Genomic DNA, 17,182 nt, shown 5'->3' with positions numbered 1-17,182 from the left:
TAAGCAAAGTCAGGCTCGCTTAGCCTGGTGGCTCACAACGAATTCACCAGCGTGTCCCTCGGATGGCTGCAGGGTCATCTGCTAGAAAGGCAGAGCGGGGGGAAGCTAACAGGTTTCCTGGGATTTGCCCCCAGAGGCTCCTGCCAAAAAGATATCGGGGCATCCCAGGCTCTGAGAAGAGAGCCGATGTAGCGATGCCAACAGGAGAATCTGAGAGTCTGGGATAAGGGCTAAGACATGTCCCAGCACAGGGCGTCGAATAGAATTCAGAAGAGGGGAATTGGGACTCAGGACCCCTAGGTAAGTTTCTTCTTCATGACTGCGCTACTGAGTCAAGTCCAGTGAGCCCACGCTGGGGCAGAGTCGGGATCCAGGAGGAAGTCACTTATCTTGGTCCGTAACCATCTCCCCAGCACTTCCTTTCTACATATCAAGCTATTTTCTAGGTGGACCAGGCTTCACACATCACACCCAATACACCATTGGCAGTGGAGAAAACCAGAGACGCGCACCAAAGGGGAGGGGGGGAGAGGGGGAAGAGCAGCTCTGGTTTCTGAGAGCCGGTGAGATATTGATGTGTTGCAGCTGGAGAATCGTCACTCCTGCCAGATGGTCGTCTCCCCCCGCCCCTCCACCACCCGTGCAGGTGAGCCGGGGGTGAGATTCTATGGCTGGCAAGTTTTGGGGGGAGGTGGATTTGTGCACACATGGAGCAGAAGCAAAAGCTAAAGTCTTTCCTTCAGGAGAGCGCCCATCAACCAAGTAAGGGCTGGAGGGATCAGGCAGGGAACACAACATGAAAGGACACCAGAGTCAGAGCAGCTGTTGGGCTAGAAGAGAGGAGGTTTGGCAGCAGTCTGGGCGGACTTGAGAGGAACCAGCCTGGATCCAGTCTGACCGAAGGCTCCTCCATCTACTGAGCCCATCGCAGGCTGCTCGTGGGACCCTCTGCTTAGCCTGACTGATGATTTTACAGAGCCCCAACATTGGGCCATCGATTGTCTGCTGAGGGGTAGGGGGTGGGGGAGATGACACAGGAGGAAACTGACTTTCATGGCTTCACCTCCAGAAGAGAACATAGGAGCGGCCAGACTGGGTCAGACCAAGGGTCCTTCTAGCCCAGTGTCCTGTCTGCCGACAGTGGCCAGGGCCAGGGGCCCCAGAGGGAACCATCAAGTGATCCATCCCCTGTGGCCTATTCCCAGCTTCTGGCAAACAAACAAACAAGAGGGGTGGCTGCAAGGCTGCTGAGGGTCCTGTTCCCAAACCTGCAGGGTCCCTTCCCACCCCTTGTCTTGCTTTAAGCATCTTCCTGCTCCACCAGGGTTGAGAAGTGACAGGGAATCTGGGCAGGGGGAGGCATGACCCATATGGCCTGCTCTGTGCCATGCTTGACACCCGCAGTGCAGCATCTGTCCTTCCATGTGACAAGCCCCTCATCGCTGCCCATCAATAATGCACAGCGCTTCCCCTTTTGTTGTCAGCTTTCCCAGCTTGTTCATTATTTATCAGCCTGGGCTAATTCCACCTGACAGGTACACCTGTTCCTGGGAACCTTGGCCCAGCCAGATACCGCCCAGGTCAGAACTAGACAAAAGGAGACACGGCTCATTGGAGACACATCCCAAGAGCCTCCAGCACAAACGCACACTTCCTAAACTTCTGCTGGGTGTCACGAGTCTGCCGCTCTCAAGCACAGAGGCTCTCTGATGCAGGCATTTGTTACACCCATGCCCTGGCATCCAAGTACATTTCTAAGGTCCTGTTTGAACAGATAGATCCCAAAGTACTTCATCAAGAAGCAAGACTCCTTTCTGGTGTAACACCATTGGCTTTAGAGTTTGGCTCAAGCAATCCAGGATTCACTTTGCTCACCACTTAAATGCAGCCACCTCTGGAGTGGAAGCTGACAGCTGTTTAATGTGACTTGATGCATCCATGACGAACCGCATGACGAACTGGAGTCATTCCAGAGCAGAGCGCAAAGGAAGAGAGATTTGGAGGAGCTGGGCAAGGCCACGCTGCAGAAGGAACGGCTATGGGGACAACTAGAAATGCAAGGGATGTTCTAAAGATGACAGGGACCAATTATTCTCATTAGTGGCTGAGGACAGAACAAGTAGGGATCGGCTCAGAGCTGCAGCAGGGGAAACATAGGTTAAATGTTACACAAAACTCGCCAATCCTTTGCCCTTCTCCTAAGCCCTCTTGGCACAGAATCTCCCAGGGCTTTGGTGAAATTAACTAGTTAATAACTTCCAGCTCTCCTGCAAGCTGGGTATTCTCCTCATTATACAGATGGGGAAACCAAGGCACAGAACTTCAGTGACAAAACTCACCCTGCAGATCAGTGGCAGAGTTGTGACAAGAACCCGGGAGTCCTCGCTCCCTGCTCTCCTATCCTAACCACGCAGAAACTCTCTTCTGAAGCAAGGAACTGAACCCAGGAGTCCTGTCTCCTAGCCCATGCTGTGTTTGCTAGGCAATACTGGCTCCCAGACAGACAGCTGACTTCCCCTCCCCAGTTTATCATCTGAGCTGCCTTGAGCCTGTGTCCTTTCGGCTTTCTTCCTTTCCCAGGACTGGTCCTGCTTCTCAGACCCCATGGGAAATGCTAAATGGGGAGCAATTGCAAACACCAGTGAGGGAGAAAGAAATACACAGGGGATTTGGGGCTGGACCTAATGGAGGCTAGCAACTGGGAATACAATTCACCATGCTTTCACCTGTTAGATACAAAGGAGACCCTAGCTAGTCAATGGAAAAAGCTGTCAAGGGTGGTCCTGAACTCACGGTTTCTGGAGGCATTCAACACTCAACTTTTTATCCAGTACTCGGTAGGGTTGGCTTTGTAACACCATGAACTACATCACTGGCTCTCGTGTATACCAGGGGGTGCTGCTCCAATCTCTCGACACTCCCCTCGAATGCTCATGGAGCCTTGCCCGCAGCCCGTCTCCTTCCCTTGAGGTAGCAATTTGGTTTGGAACCTCAGAACATCCAGAGTTTCACGGCACAGACAACAGAAAGGGCAGCAGTGAGGCCCGGAGGCAAGACCCCAGGCTCGTTGCTAAGGGAAGGGGGAGAACAGATCATAAGAACGGCCATCCTGGGTCAGACCAAAGGTCCATCTAGCCCAGTATCCTGCCTTCCGACAGTGGCCAATGCCAGGTGCCCCAGAGGCAATGAACAGACCAGGGAACCATCAAGTGATCCATCCCCTGTCGCCCATTCCCAGCTTCTGGCAAACAGAGGTTAGGGAGAAGAGGTTCTGTATCTCTTTGTCTGGCTTCAGTGAATCCTGTTGGCTGGGGAAGGCTTTGCGAGATTTCAGCCCCCCAGAGCCTGCAGAGAGCAAGTAGCACATGCTGCTTCCCAAGGAAGGGACAGGGATGTGCGGCTGGGTAGAGGGAGGATTCGTACGGGCTGCACGGGGCCTGAACTCACTTCTATCACTGCCACCATAATGCTGCCTATGGCCTCTCGCTGCCCAGGATGAAGGGCTCTGGTTTCCCTTCTTCCACAGGCTGTCCAAGCTTCTCTGAACTTGCAAGGCCTCTCTGCAACAACCCCCATCTGCGATTCCCTGACTTAGATCATCTACCCAGCCCGTCCCCTCCACCTGGCCATCACTCCTGGCTTTCTTCCACCTCCACAACAACATCTCAAGCCACCCCTGAAACCACCCGTCCCATCCTGCATTCTGCCCCCAACACTCCCCCATCACTCCAGTTTTGCATCCTGCTGCATCGGCTTGTGCCCACGGACTGGTGCTCATTGGGGCAGGCACCCTGCTGACGTGGCACTGCCTACCTACCGTGCCAGGCTGCTCCTGCTTGCTTCATGTCTAAACAGCTCATAAAATCTCCAGCAGCGTGCAGCTATCCAGCTTATTATCAGGGCAGGAGAGGCAATGGGGCAAGGGGAGGTGGGAATGGGAGCTGTTTACTCAATTTACAAAGCAATTACAGGAGCTAAAATTAAAAGCGATCTGGAGGAGCCCAGCTGGGACATCAAAAGCAAGCACGGAGGTTGGAAATGGCGCACAGGGGCTTTGCATTAGCACCTGGGTGCAGCATTCTGCCTTCAGCTGCAGGTATGCAACCCCACTCACTTCTGGGATTTATTCTCGAGAACCACTCAGAGCTCCTTTCTAGAACTAGACTGCAGAGCTCTGAGCACCAGGGTTTTGCAGTGCAATTGCACCATCGGCCTCCAAGTGTGGGTTGTTATAAAGGTTACCATTCATCTGAACTGGAATCCTAAATCCACCATCCCCTACCACTAGATTTGGGATATTCAGATCCTCCAGTGCTGGGTCAGATCTGAAATGGGCCTGTTTTCCACAGCTAGCTTGGAAGCAGTCCACACCTGGAAGAAGTCCCACAAAATCAGCCTGTGGGATTTTAGGGCGCTTGAAGCCACGCTTCAAACCCTATTCCAGGTCCACACCCCTCCTCCTCAGTCCTCTTTTGCTAGCCCTGTTAGATCAACCTGGGATCGGGAAGTCAAGACCTTTGCAAAAGGTCTCTGGTAGTAAAGATCTGCCCTCAGTTACCGTCCTGCCTTGGGGTGGGATAGCTCAGTGTGGCTCTTCATTTGGGAGCGTAGTTAACAATTCTACCAAGTTTTGCCTCAGGCACACGGCTATTTTTAGGCACTAGTGGGGCACAGTGAGCATGTAAATATCTACCCGTGCTGGGGATTACACCTCAGCCAGAGTGTAATCATCCCCTAAATCACATGAGCCAGCAGATCTGATGGATACACACAGGGGCAGAGGCCGTGGGAGTTCCAACGTGCTATTTTTGTAGCACGGTTTTTACAGGGTGGAGCCTGCACTTTAAGTCACCAGGAACCAGGTTAATTCCCCCCTCAGTAGTTATCACTAAGCAGCGTGAAATGGAGCAAGAGTAGAAAGTGGGGGGGAGAAGGGACAAAGGGTTCTGCAGGAACAGGGGCGTTGCTGAGCTAAGACAGACTGGGCTGCAGGATCTGAGGCAGGAGGCGAACAAGTCAAGGGATGTCAGAGTAAAGGAGAAAAAGGACAGGGTGGGATAAAGGGTGTGTGAGGGGGAATAGGATTTAAAGGAGAGAAATTGACTAGAAAGTGAAAGGTAAGGTAGAGTCAGATACTGGGAGAGGAGGGTGACATAAGAACTTGGCAGGGCAAGTGGAAGAGGGGGTAACCCAGCACAGAGGGGGGGCAAGCAGGAGGGGGAGCATGAAGATCAGTACCAGGAGGGTGGTAAATAAGAGGAGCACCCATTCAAACCCAACAACCACCCCAGGAGGCTGTCCTCTGTCTAGAAATGGGGCTGGGGTGGTTACAGCAGCACTTGGCAAATATAGGGGGATTGAGAAAGGCTGATCACTTGCAAACCACCCAGTACCGGGCTGCAGAGAGCTTTAACTCCACTGGCAAAGCTCCCAGCTCAGGAGCCGCTTCCCTCCCCGCGGGGGAACAAGCCCATCTGCAAGTAAGAGACCAACGTCTCAGCCAGCTGCGAGGCTCCAGGTGGCACAAACAGAACCAGGACCCTCCAGCTAAGCTGGAAAAGTGCCTAGAGGCTGTCTTTTAATAGTGCAACATGAGGGTCAGGTGACCTGTAGGCCTTAAAGTGACACACACCCCAGGATAGCGATCCATGCCCCCAAACATTCCTATTTTCCAGGGGGCTGCTCAGCATCTTAATATTAATGCTTTAAATATATATATCTCCTCTTTCTTGCAGGCTCATCAGCAAAGCATAGGGCACAGGGGACCACACTGGAAGGAGCTAGGACACCTAGGAAAATGACACCGGTTGTCTGCAAACCATCCTCTGCTACGCCAGTACCTATCAGTTAGTATGACCGGCTAGTGCCGATGGGACCTAGTAGCTTTCAGCACCATAGCAAAGCATGAGCAAGACCACAAGCAGTTAAGATGGGCATCTCCCCGAGGGAAGGGCTCAGTGGCTAACAATCCATCGCCCAGTATCGTCCGATCTTGTTAGGTCACCAGTTCATACCCAGCCCAGGTCAGCAGTGACTGACGGGCATTCAATGGCTGCTCGGTGACCTACATAAAATAAGGTGGAAGGGGTGAAACATGATTTGGGGTGAAAAGCCATTTTGTGGGCCCTCCCCCCAATGTTTTGATGAAAATTTTTCAATCAGCTGGGGGGGGGGCTATGAGCCCAGTTCCTTGGGGGAGAGTATATACAGCACAAAAACCACAACTTGGGTACTTAGGGTGACCAGATAGCAACTGTGAAAAAACGGGACGGGGGTGTGGGGTAATCGGTGCCCATATAAGAAAAAGTCCCCCAAAACAGGACTGTCCCTATAAAAGCGGGACATCTGGTCACCCTACAGGTACCAATTGGTTCCCCCTACCCACTGGAAAGTCTCAGTAGCCAAGGGATGACCAGGCCCTGGAGACCCATCTCCTCTCTGCTCCCTACAGGGCTCTCTCCAGAGTTAAGAGGTGCTGATGGGGAAATATCCAGGCTGCACCTGTTCTGGGAGGTAATTAGAGGGATCGGGACCCAGGGCTGCCCTGCCATCAGCTAGAGGGAATGTGGGGTGTGTGTAAGGACGGGGAAGAAAGGGAATAGGAATTGTAGAGAGAGCAGAAGGATGGAGGGAGGGGAATCCAAGATTTGCAGGGAGCCTGGGCAAGGGCATGGGGTGGAAGGAGAACAGGAGGGGGTCAGAGTAAAGGGGAGGAGTGGGTGGAAAGGGGGACCTCAGAGCACGGGTGAGGGAAAGAGGAGCAAGTGATCGATGCTGGTGGAAGGGTGAAGGGGGAGAATGGAACAAGGGAGCAGGGCGGGGGATAAGGTGGGAGGGTCAAAGCCCAATGGGTCAGGAGGGGAAAAGGGAAGGGGCTGGGGTGGGCAGTGGGATGGAGGTAGGAGAGGGGGCTGAGGCAATGGGACAGGCTGGGAGTCGAAGACTCCCGGGGATCCTGTCCCTGGTCAGTGTCCTGGGCGTCCCCCCCGGACTCCTGTCCCCTCCTGACCCTCTAGGATCCAGCCCCATGGCAGGGTTTCAGTGCTTTCCCCCCACACCCCTGTCCCCCCGGGCGCTCTCAAGGCAGCCTCTCGGGGCGCGCTCTTCCCGGGGTCTCTCTGCAGACCCCCGCCCTGGGCACCGCCAGTGGGCCTGGGGCAGGGGATCCCCCCAACACACACACACAAGCCCGGACCCCTCCCCTGCACCCAGCCTCTCCCCCGGCCCCCCACCCAACTTCCCCTGCCCGGACGCCCCCGACGAGCAAGTGTCCAGGGTGCCCGCGCGTCCCCCCTTCCCCGGCCGGGCCATGCCCGGTGCCGGGCGGGCCCCGCTACCTGCATGGCTCGCTCGCGGGAGCCTGCCCGGGGATCGCCGCTCCGAGCCGCCTCCAGCCCCGCCGCCCGCGGGACTCGGCGCCGGGACTCCGGGCCAGCGCTCAGCCCCCGCCCAGCGCCGAGCCAGCCCCTTAACCCTCCCCTGCCCGGCCCTCCCAAACCCGCCCCCCGTCTCCAGCCAGCCCGCACTGCAGAGTCCGGAGCCAGGGAGAGGGGGAGGATGGAGAGACCTGGGTGCCTGGGGCAGGGGAGGTGTGGATGGGGAGGGACGGAGAGAGCCGTGGGGATGGAGAGACAGATGGGGGTGGAGAGAGGCGTGTATGGGGAGGGCGAGACACAGGGATGTGGCCACGGGGAAGGAGAGATGTGCATGGAGCCAGGTAGGGATAGATGTGTATGGGTTAGATAGATGTGTATGGGGATGGATGGGTGGATGGATAGATGGATGTGTATGGAGATAGGTTGGTGTATATGAGGCAAGATAAATGTATATGGGGATAGATCGATGTATATGGGGAGGGATGGATAGATAGGTGTCTCTGGGGATGGATAGATAGGTGTCTCTGGGGATGGATGGATAGACAGGTGTCTCTGGCGAAACATAGATGTATATGGGGATGGATGGATAGACAGGTGTCTATGGAGATGCATAGAAAGATGTGTATGGAGATAGGTGGATGTATATGGGGATAGATCGATGTATACGGGGATGGCTGAGATGTGTACGGGGATAGAATAGATGTGTATGGGATAGATAGACAGACTGCTTATCTCAGGCTGTATAATTCACAGGCACCCTCCTTAACCCTTTCACTCGCTCCCATCTCTAGCTCACCTTCTTATCCCTTCCTTCCCATGTGTCACAGTGCTCTTACCTCCACCCCCACCCCACTTTCAACTGCTGCCCTCTTTCTGCCAGGCTCCTGGGTTGCCCTTCCCCCTTTCCATGCCTCATGGCTCTGCAGAATGCACACCCAGAGCATGGGGCATGGCCCCTGTGCTGGCTGCCTCTCCCGCCCTTATGCACCTGGGGAGCCAGTGGACAGCCTGTCCTAAGGCAAAGGAGGCGGCGTACAGGGTCAGAGGTGCTGGAACTAGGGGCATGGGGGGTGCTGGAGCACCCCCTGGCTTGAAGTAATTTCCATCATACACAGGGTTTACAGTTGGTTCAATGGCTCTCAGCACAATTGTTCCAGCACCCTGTCCAGGGTGGACACTTTGGGGAGGTAGGGTTGGCTTTGGAGCAGACACTCCCTTCAGGGTACCTGGCCATCAGGCGAACGCCTTTCCTCTCAGTGGAGCGATGGTACTCAGATCCTTACCCCCTCACGGGATGGGCATGGTGGCCGAGCGCATGGCTCATTCCTTCAGGATTCATGATACTCACTTCTTTCCCTCTGTGGGCATGAGAAGCAGCACCTTCCATGAAGGCAGGGGCCCTTCCTGTGAGGGGACCAGGACAGGTGCCTCTTCCTTCAGAGCCTGAGATGAGGAGAGAGGTTTGGACGCTGATGGACCAGGAGGAGTCTGAGCTCCCAGTTTGGAGGTGATGGGAACTCAGGAGCAGCATCTTCAGAGAATGCACAAGGCACAATTGACCAAATCCTACATTTGGCCAAATCCACCAAATTTTGGCCCATTATGGCTGGAGTAAGGCTTCAGTTGTGAGCACTGGAGGAGGGTTTTTTTCCTCATTTGCTGCTATAGATTAATGGCAGGCTTGTAGTTCGTCCACCAGCTGGGGACTTGGGAGCCCTGGGCTAAACTCCCAGCTCTGCCACTGACCTGCTGCATGACCTTGGGCGTGTCACTTCATCACTCTGTGGCTCCGTTCTGCACTGTAAAAGAGGGGCTAACAAACCACCTTCTCCCCCCGCCCCCTATGTCTGTATTGTCCATTGAGAACTCTTCAGGGCACGACCACTCTCTCACATGTCCCAGAGCCGAGCATGACGGGGCCTGCAGGTGCGCCTGTGATGCAGTTAACAATAAAGATGCCGAGATCTTTTATGCGGTGGGTGCAATTCACCGAGCGCCTCCTGGGACTGGAAATATAAGACTTGGCAGGCCGAACCGAGCAGTCAGCAAAGGCACAAAATACCAGTGTTCAAAAAACAGCCTGGGGAATCTTTTGTTCTGCCGACTGCATGCTGCTTGGCACCACCTCCCTCATTAACCCACCCATCCCCTCCGCTCCGGGCCCTCGTTTGCACTGGGTAAACAGCTCCTAATAGCACCTTTGCTCCTTCATACAAACAATGGCGTCTGGGCCCAAAAAGAGCATTAAGAGCCACTGAGGGCCCGTGTTTACTGGTTGCGAGACCAAAATATTACAGCCCTTAAGACAAGAGTGTTCATTTTCCCTTCACATCCACTTGTAACTCCTCAGAGGCAGGCATGAGAGGGTTTTGTGGGCCACATGCTCAGCTGGTGTTAATCAGCGAAGCTCCATTTACATCAATTTACACTAGCTGTGGAGCTGATCCTCTTGGTTGCTTCATCTCAGCCTTTTTGGCTTTGAACCAGGCTGTCGTTGTCGGTTTCACCCACATCGAAACGTCTCCCAAAACACGTTGCTTTTTGATCAAAATTCACGTAGAGAAAAAGGAAAGGAAGCCTTTTGATAACATCCTAATGGCTTGTTTCCACCTTTCTGGAATGGAACAGCTCAAAAAGTAATTTCAAAATGAAATTCATTGGGGTTTTTTTAATCATAAAATCGTTTTTAAAAAGCTCAAAATTGGAACGCAATGGTTAGATTTTATCTCAATAAAAGGACAGGCAATGAATCCTCCCCCCTGAATGGGCCTGTTGACTTCCGTGGGACTGAAAATTAAGCATGTGCTTAAGTAAACTGGGTCTGAAAACTTTAACCCCAGGGGGATAAATGAACAATCCAATAGAAAAGCCAAGGGGTCTGTAGCAAGGTCAGGTCCATGGGCTGATCTGATGAGTACAATAGAGGCTCAGCACCACATAGGATTCCACTCATTGTAGAGCGGTGAAAACAAAAGTCAAAGCATAAGATCTTTGCTCTTTGGAAAATGTTTGGTTTTGTAAAAAATCAAAACTGTGGAGTTTCCCATGAGACAGAAAATCCAGACAGAGAGAGAGAGTTTACAATCGAAGAACTCTAGAGAGACAGTCAACGGACTCAAATGTAGTGTAATATGTGGACTACAAAATCAAGAGAACTGGGGGCTATCCCTGCCTCCATTCCAGACCTAATCCAATTTGTAGGGTGGCATTTGTGGATGCAAAGTGATTACATGTTGTGTCAGTTTAATATCAGATCATGCAAGTATTCTCTTATAGGGGGCTCCAATCTGGCCTGACTGTAGAAGAACAAACTCCCTGACCAGTTGTGATCCCAAATGCATGCATCTCTGAAAGCCTTTAGAAGCACTTAGCGCCAAATTTACAATGGCATTTGGGCACCGAAGCACCAGGGTTTTCAAAATCCAGCCCTTCCTACTTTGCCTGCAAGTGCTATGAGATGGATAAAGACACCTCCTCTTCCTTATGTTCTCAGTGTTACATGATGAAAATATATGAGCTCACTGGGATCTGGCAACGCAGAGCTGGCAACCCTATTGTATTTATTTGGACTGAGAGCTATAATTGCGTTCTGAGGCTCCCTCTCTGACAGCAAGTACCAGCTGTTTGTGATCTGCGTAGGTGTCTGTTGGTGGAGCAGGCGTGGGGAAGTGTATCCATAAGAAAGGAGTCCCGGGTCAGTGCAGTGCAGCTAGGAAGTGAGTCTTTAGCCCTCTGTTTTGGAGAGAGAGATTATAATAAGAAATTGAACAGAGTTTGCATTAATAGCAAAGCAACTTGGTCTCACAGTAACAGCAAGGATCTCAAAGAGTTTACAGCAAGAACCTCAAAGTGTTTACTAGCTCCATTTTATCAATGGGGAAATGGAGGCAGGAAGAGAAGAAATGATTTGCTAAGGTCCTATGGCAGATCTGGGACCAGAACGCAGTCGTCTCAATCGAGGGACACACTCATAAGGCTAAGACAGTTTGGTTGCGCACTAACCAAGATCTGAAATTAATAATTTGCACTGGCTTGGGGGTCTAGAAAGCAGGGCCCTGTTGTGCAGGGTGGTGTATAGACACACAACAAAGATCTGGTCTGAAAAGCTGCCCATCTGAGTGCAAGACAGGCAACAGTTGACTAGACACAGGGGGAGCACAAGAAAACAAGGAAATGACAATGCCCAGTGTGATAAGTAATGGTCACAACACACCCACTGCCTAATCACTAGCAAACTGTAGAGCATTGCTGCTCTTTAGCTTAATCCATAGTAACTCGTGCTTTTAGGCTAGAGGTCCTCAGTTCAGCCCCCAGTGTATCGCAGCCATGGCATAAGTATCACCGCAGAGGAAGGCTGGAAGGAGGACAGTAAAATGGCCTTGCTGCGGATACTTACAGGCAGCCTCTCCTATGAGTGGAAGAAAGCGTTCTTCCTCATGATTCATTTATTTAAACTTAACAGAACTAGTTGAATGGAGCCAAACTTTGATCGAAAAAAGAAAAGAGGGAAAAAATTCAAGCACATTTTCACGATTCCCCCCAATTTTTTCAACTATCTGATTGAAATTTTTCAAGTTTGCAAATTTCCATCGAAATTTCTAATTTCGTCGGGAAAAAATTTCAGTTCAAATGCCCCAAACTATTTTCATTCCCATTTTTCAATCAGCTCTAACCTTGCATTTGGTCTTTTTCTCCTTCTCTTAGCTATTTTCTCCTCGTCAGGCTGGCACTTTTGAACTATCTTAGCATCCAAGGCCTTAATTCAGTCAAGCACTTAATTTTAAGTATGTGAATGGGCCTGTTGACCTCGGTGGGACTGAAAATGAAGCATGTGCTTAAGTGAATTGGGGCTGAAAACTTTAACATAAAGAGGATGAAAGATAAGGAACAATCAGACAGAAAAGCCAGGTGGTCAGTAGCAATTTCAGGTCCAGGTGCTGATCTGATAAGTAGATATGCTCAGTATCTGCTCATCCCAGATGATGCAAACAAATGTCATACCTAAGATCTTTACTCAGCTCTACAGCTGGGTTTTATTATTCCCTGTGACTAAATTATTGGATGACTTAAGCCCTGTTTTTCTGGTCAAGAATCATTCTCAGATGGATCAGGATTCCTGTGAATAAATCCAGTTTCATTTTGCATCCACCAAATAGTCCTCACAAACAGGCTTTTTCCTAGAGGATGTTTGCAACCAGTTGCTACATGGTGACCCTCTCTGCTCCTTAACTAGATGACTGAAACTTTTCAAACTGGAAGAGAGTGAATGACACCCTTTCTGGTGAGAATTTTTGTTGTCAATATGTGAAAGTTTCCAGATCAGCAATGAATAGACCATTTGCCCAGATACTCGCACACAACAAAAAAACCCAATATCTCACTTATATAGCACTCTTCATCAGTAGCTCTCAAAGCGCTTTACAAAGGAGGTTGGTATCATTGTCCCCTTTTTACTGAAGGGGAAACCGAGGCACGGAGTGGCTAAGCGGCTTACCCAAGGTCACCCGGCAGGCCAATGGCAGAGCCACCTCTATCTGAGTCTCAATCCAGCACTTCAGCCACTGCAGCTGCCAGCACAGCTGATTTGCTGCAGCTAATCACAAAGATATTCACCAGCCACCATTCCCATTGTTCAGCCGGCTGTACCCAGGCAAAACGCTCAGTGACTGGCAGTGGGAGGTTTGCCTGAGTAGTAAGGACCATGCAGCATCTGGGTAAAGGAGCTTGGAAGTTGGTCCAGGGTGTTAGAATCAGGTTCATGGGCAGAGATGCCTTAGAAGTAAGCCTGGGAGCTGCTCGCATGCTCAAAGAGAGGGTCACAACCACCCGACGCCTGACCTGCCCCTTTATTGCCATTCTCAGTGCTCTTCAGCGCCACCTACGGGAAGTGTTAAAGAGTGACTTTGTGCCCCGCTGGTGCCCAGATGCCAGTCTCGGCTGTGCAACACTGGTGCGTCATTTGGGACAGTTAGCCCGCTGCGAGTCAACATTTGCTCCTGATCTCAGCCTGCCAAACCCGGGGCAGGATCTTATTTTTACTTACCCTGTCTTCAAACATCTTCTTATGGAAGTCTGATGGATGACTGTTAGTCAATGTGCAGCGGAGGCGGGAGTCACTGGACAGCCCAGGGTAGGTGACGGGCAGATCCAGAGTCAGCCGTGGCAGTTCAAAGCGTTGCTGATGCTGGCTGCAGATCTACAGTTATTCCCATCTGGTTCCTCTTGCCGTGCCACGTACAAGATGCAAATAGGGACAGAGAGATCCTGGCAGCTGCTTTTGTCTTTGTTCAAACATCCCCGACAAAGGAACCATCCCTATGCCAAGTTTACCTTTTGGGCCATTATTCCCTCTCTGTGACATGCAACACGGCCAGCCTACGGCTGCTAGTTTCCATGGAAACAGAACCCATAGCATCTCCCTTCCCTCTCACTCTCTCTTTTTTAAGGAAGCCAATTAGCCTAAAATAAAAATCCCTTTAAAAACGGGACTGGAACTAGCCGCTTCCTAGCATCCATGGAAAAACTTAAAGGGGAAGTTCTCCACTTCCAGGCACTGGAGGGAGAAAGACCTGGGGTCCAGGAGATCCCAGCAAGTCTATTTTAGGTGCTTATCTGGCCCCCCGTTGTTGTTTTATCCACACAACACACCTGTGGAGCAAAGCAGTGCTGTTAGCCCCATTGTACAGGTGGGGACCTGAGGCACAGAGTCATAGAATCATAGAATATCAGGGTTGGAAGGGACCTCAGGAGGTCAACTAGTCCAACCCCCTGCTCAAAGCAGGACTGATCCCCGACTAAATCATCCCAGCCAGGGCTTTGTCAAGCCTGACCTTAAAAACTTCTAGGGAAGGAGATTCCACCACCTCCCTAGGTAACACATTCCAGTGTTTCACCACCCTCATAGTGAAAAAGTCCCGCAGGAAGTCTATGGCACAACAGGGAGATGAATATGGGTCTCCCAAGTACTAGCCCATTGCCCTAATCTTTCCTCTGAAAGAGCTTGGCATCACAGGAGATCCCTGCAAACAGATCCCTGTGCTTTGAGTGGCTGCATGCATGCTGCTCTAACTCACCCCTGCAAATAGACCCCTGTGCTTTGTCACAGGAGATTCCCACAAACAGATCTCTGGGCTGCGACAAAGGAGATCCCTGGAGGCGTTTCCCTTGTTACTGTGTCAGAAGAGATCTCGTCTGTTGCGTCTTAGGAGAGCCCTGGACGCAGTTCCCTGTGCTCTGTGCTAGAAGAAAGCCCTAAAAACAGATCCCTATTTTAATCCACTTCCAAAAATTCGCCTAAGGAACCGATCCCTGTTTTGTGTCTTGAAACAAAAGGACTCCCAGGGCGGGATTCCTGGATAACGGCAGATTCACACTGGCTTCACCGAAGCCTTAATTATAATGAACAACAACATGAACTGGGTAGAATCTCAAGAGCAAACGTTGTAAACAGAGGAGCCAACTTCATGCGCCATTAGACACTAGGGCGGGTGCAGTCTGCTGCTTTCCAAACAAGGTTCCCGTCGAAATTCTGTGCAGCACCGTTTCATGCTGACATCAAAGGCTTGATTCCAATAAACAAGCCGGAATACCCTGGCTGCAGCGATAGAAGTCAGCTTCCTTTGAAGAACATCCAAGCCGTACAGCTATTTCGCTGAGCCCTTCTATCGGGCCATGCATATGAGGGTCTCAAAGCACCGTACAAAGGCATGACTGTTTTAACTATTGTTTAGAGGGGGAAACTGAGGCACAGGAAGGCCAAGCGACTTCCCCAAAGCCATGCAGTCGGTCAGTAGTAGGAAAACAAACCAGGTGTCCTCACTCCCAGCCCTGTGCTGCATCGACTAGCTGTGAGTCCTTTCTGTTCTCCAGGCCAAATTCTGCAATGTCCTGTCCCACAATTTAGCTGCTCATTTGAGTAAGGGCTGCAGGATCGGGCCCTAATTTAAGAACTGATCCTGAAAGGTGCTGGGCATCTTTTCTGAGTACTCTCAGTATCCATTGACTTTAGTGGGAGCTGAAAGCCCTTCAGGGACCAAGTCCTTAGGCTGTCGGCTCTTTATGGCGGGGGCCTTGTCCTTCTCTATGTCTGTGGGCAGCCATGGACAGCCTGGAGCATCGTGGAGAAATAAATAACAATAGCCACCACTAGAGTTGGTCCAGGGCAGTTACTTCCCCACCTGGACTGGGAGGAGGGTGAGGCGGGGGGCTGAGTTTGGGTTTTTTGAGGCTAACCCAGGGTTTGGATCCACATCCCAGTTCAGATCCCCCAGGAGAACCTGGGCCCCAGAAGAGAAGGCAGGCGTCATGTGTATTTCTTATAAATCTCACGGGCACTTCAGTTTGCCAGCGTGATGTTATCCTGCCTGGCTGCAGAGAGCCAAATCAAAGGGAGGAAATGGACAGGAATCGAAACAGCGAGAAGGGGCTACCATAGGCAATATCAAGGGGAAACACCGGGGAAGGTATTAAGTGGGAAATGGCCCCAACCTGGTGCCCACTGGGCAGGCAGAGTTTATCCTTTCCAGGCCAAACCGAGGATCAAAGGGGCTTTGAAAACCTCAGAGGGGGTGTCTACATTGCAGCTGGGAGCATGTTTCCCAGGGCAGGTGGACGGAGCTGCTAGCTCTGCTCGAGCATGCTAAAACTAGCCATGTGGCTGCAGGAGCATGGGCCAGCCGCCCCAGTCCAACCGGGCCTGAGCCCCCGGGTACGTCCTCGGGCAGCCGGCCTGAGCCACCGTGGCCACGCAGCTATTTTTAGTCTCTACCCGGGCTGGGAAGCAACCTCCCAGCTGGAGCACAGAGGTTGCCTGAGAGACACACAGAAAGACACAGAGGCTTCAGTGGCGAGATGGGCGTAATTGGGCAGAAGGGAGCTTGCAAGGGAAGATTAAGTGGCGATAAGCAAATAGGCCTGTTTAGCTTTCGACCTGCGCTCTGCCTGCTTTGCTGAGACTATGCGGTATCTGTGTCACTGCAAAGCCTGGAGGATGAGGTTTGCAGGAGCTGAACCCAGTTGGGCCCATCGTGTTTGTACGGGTGAGAAATAGGAAAGGCTGCTGCCCAGAGATTCAGAGTGCTTGACCCGCGCAGTTCCATCTTTGAGAGAGGTGAAGGAAGTCAGGTCTGCCACCCATGGGGTGCCCTTGAGAGAGACCAAACAACTCTAAAGCGCAGGTCAGCCTGTGATCACGACAGCCCCACCAAGTGGCAATCTCAGCGACTCGTAAGACTTTGGCCCCATCTGAGCTGAGGATGGGCCGTGTTCGGTCCAGCTCCGAAGAGAGATGGGGATTTGAACGTGAGCCCCCTGAAATGCTGAGTTTGGGGTGCTGGTTTGGCTCAGTCTCTCCTGACAAGAAATACAATGTGCTGAAGGGCCCGCAGGCCAAGGCCAATGGAAGCAGACAGCTCAGCAGGGACCCAGGAGGGGTGTGGAGTTTGCATTTCACAGGGGCTTTGTCGACAGAAAGGCCATTTCAAAAGAGTAAGAGACAGGCAACGCGCAAAGACTCAGGAGTTTGGTCAGCTGGGTCACACGGTAATTGTGTGTGCTCCCTGACTGGATGAGTGAAAAGTTTGCAAATTTGGGTTCTGTTCGGGAAAGCATCAGAGACCCTGGGCTCCTTCTCTGTATCCCCTGAGACTGCAAACAGGGACCAGAGATGCCAAGGGAAGCATCGGCCCATCTCGTATTCACACCTGATTTCTGGAGCTCCTTGCTCCAACCGCAGTGAATAAATTCTGCAGTGGGATTTTAGCTTTTCGGGGCCCAGATGGAAGGGCAATGCAAGAACAGGGCAGAAA

General features: G+C 51.8%; 1 protein-coding gene across 2 annotated transcripts in view; it reads right to left on the bottom strand.

The window, feature by feature from the left end:
* KCNIP3 (potassium voltage-gated channel interacting protein 3) overlaps positions 1-13,562 on the bottom strand; it is an 81,063-nt gene extending 67,501 nt beyond the window's left edge. Inside the window, exon 1 of one of the 2 annotated variants that reach the window (XM_073325328.1) lies at positions 13,420-13,562. In XM_073325328.1, the coding sequence (XP_073181429.1) occupies positions 13,420-13,434 (15 nt within the window). In that variant the 5' untranslated portion in view covers positions 13,435-13,562. Of the gene's footprint in view, positions 1-7,337; positions 7,423-13,419 lie in introns of those variants that run through there. The other variant, XM_073325327.1, reaches the window with a different exon arrangement.
* Positions 13,563-17,182: the final 3,620 nt, after the last annotated feature.

The sequence above is a fragment of the Lepidochelys kempii genome, chromosome 26 (genome assembly GCF_965140265.1).
Source record: "Lepidochelys kempii isolate rLepKem1 chromosome 26, rLepKem1.hap2, whole genome shotgun sequence".
In the NCBI taxonomy this organism is placed as follows: Eukaryota; Metazoa; Chordata; order Testudines; family Cheloniidae; genus Lepidochelys; species Lepidochelys kempii.
The sequence above is the reverse complement of the archived record's forward strand: the minus strand, read 5'-3'. Positions and strand labels throughout refer to the sequence as shown.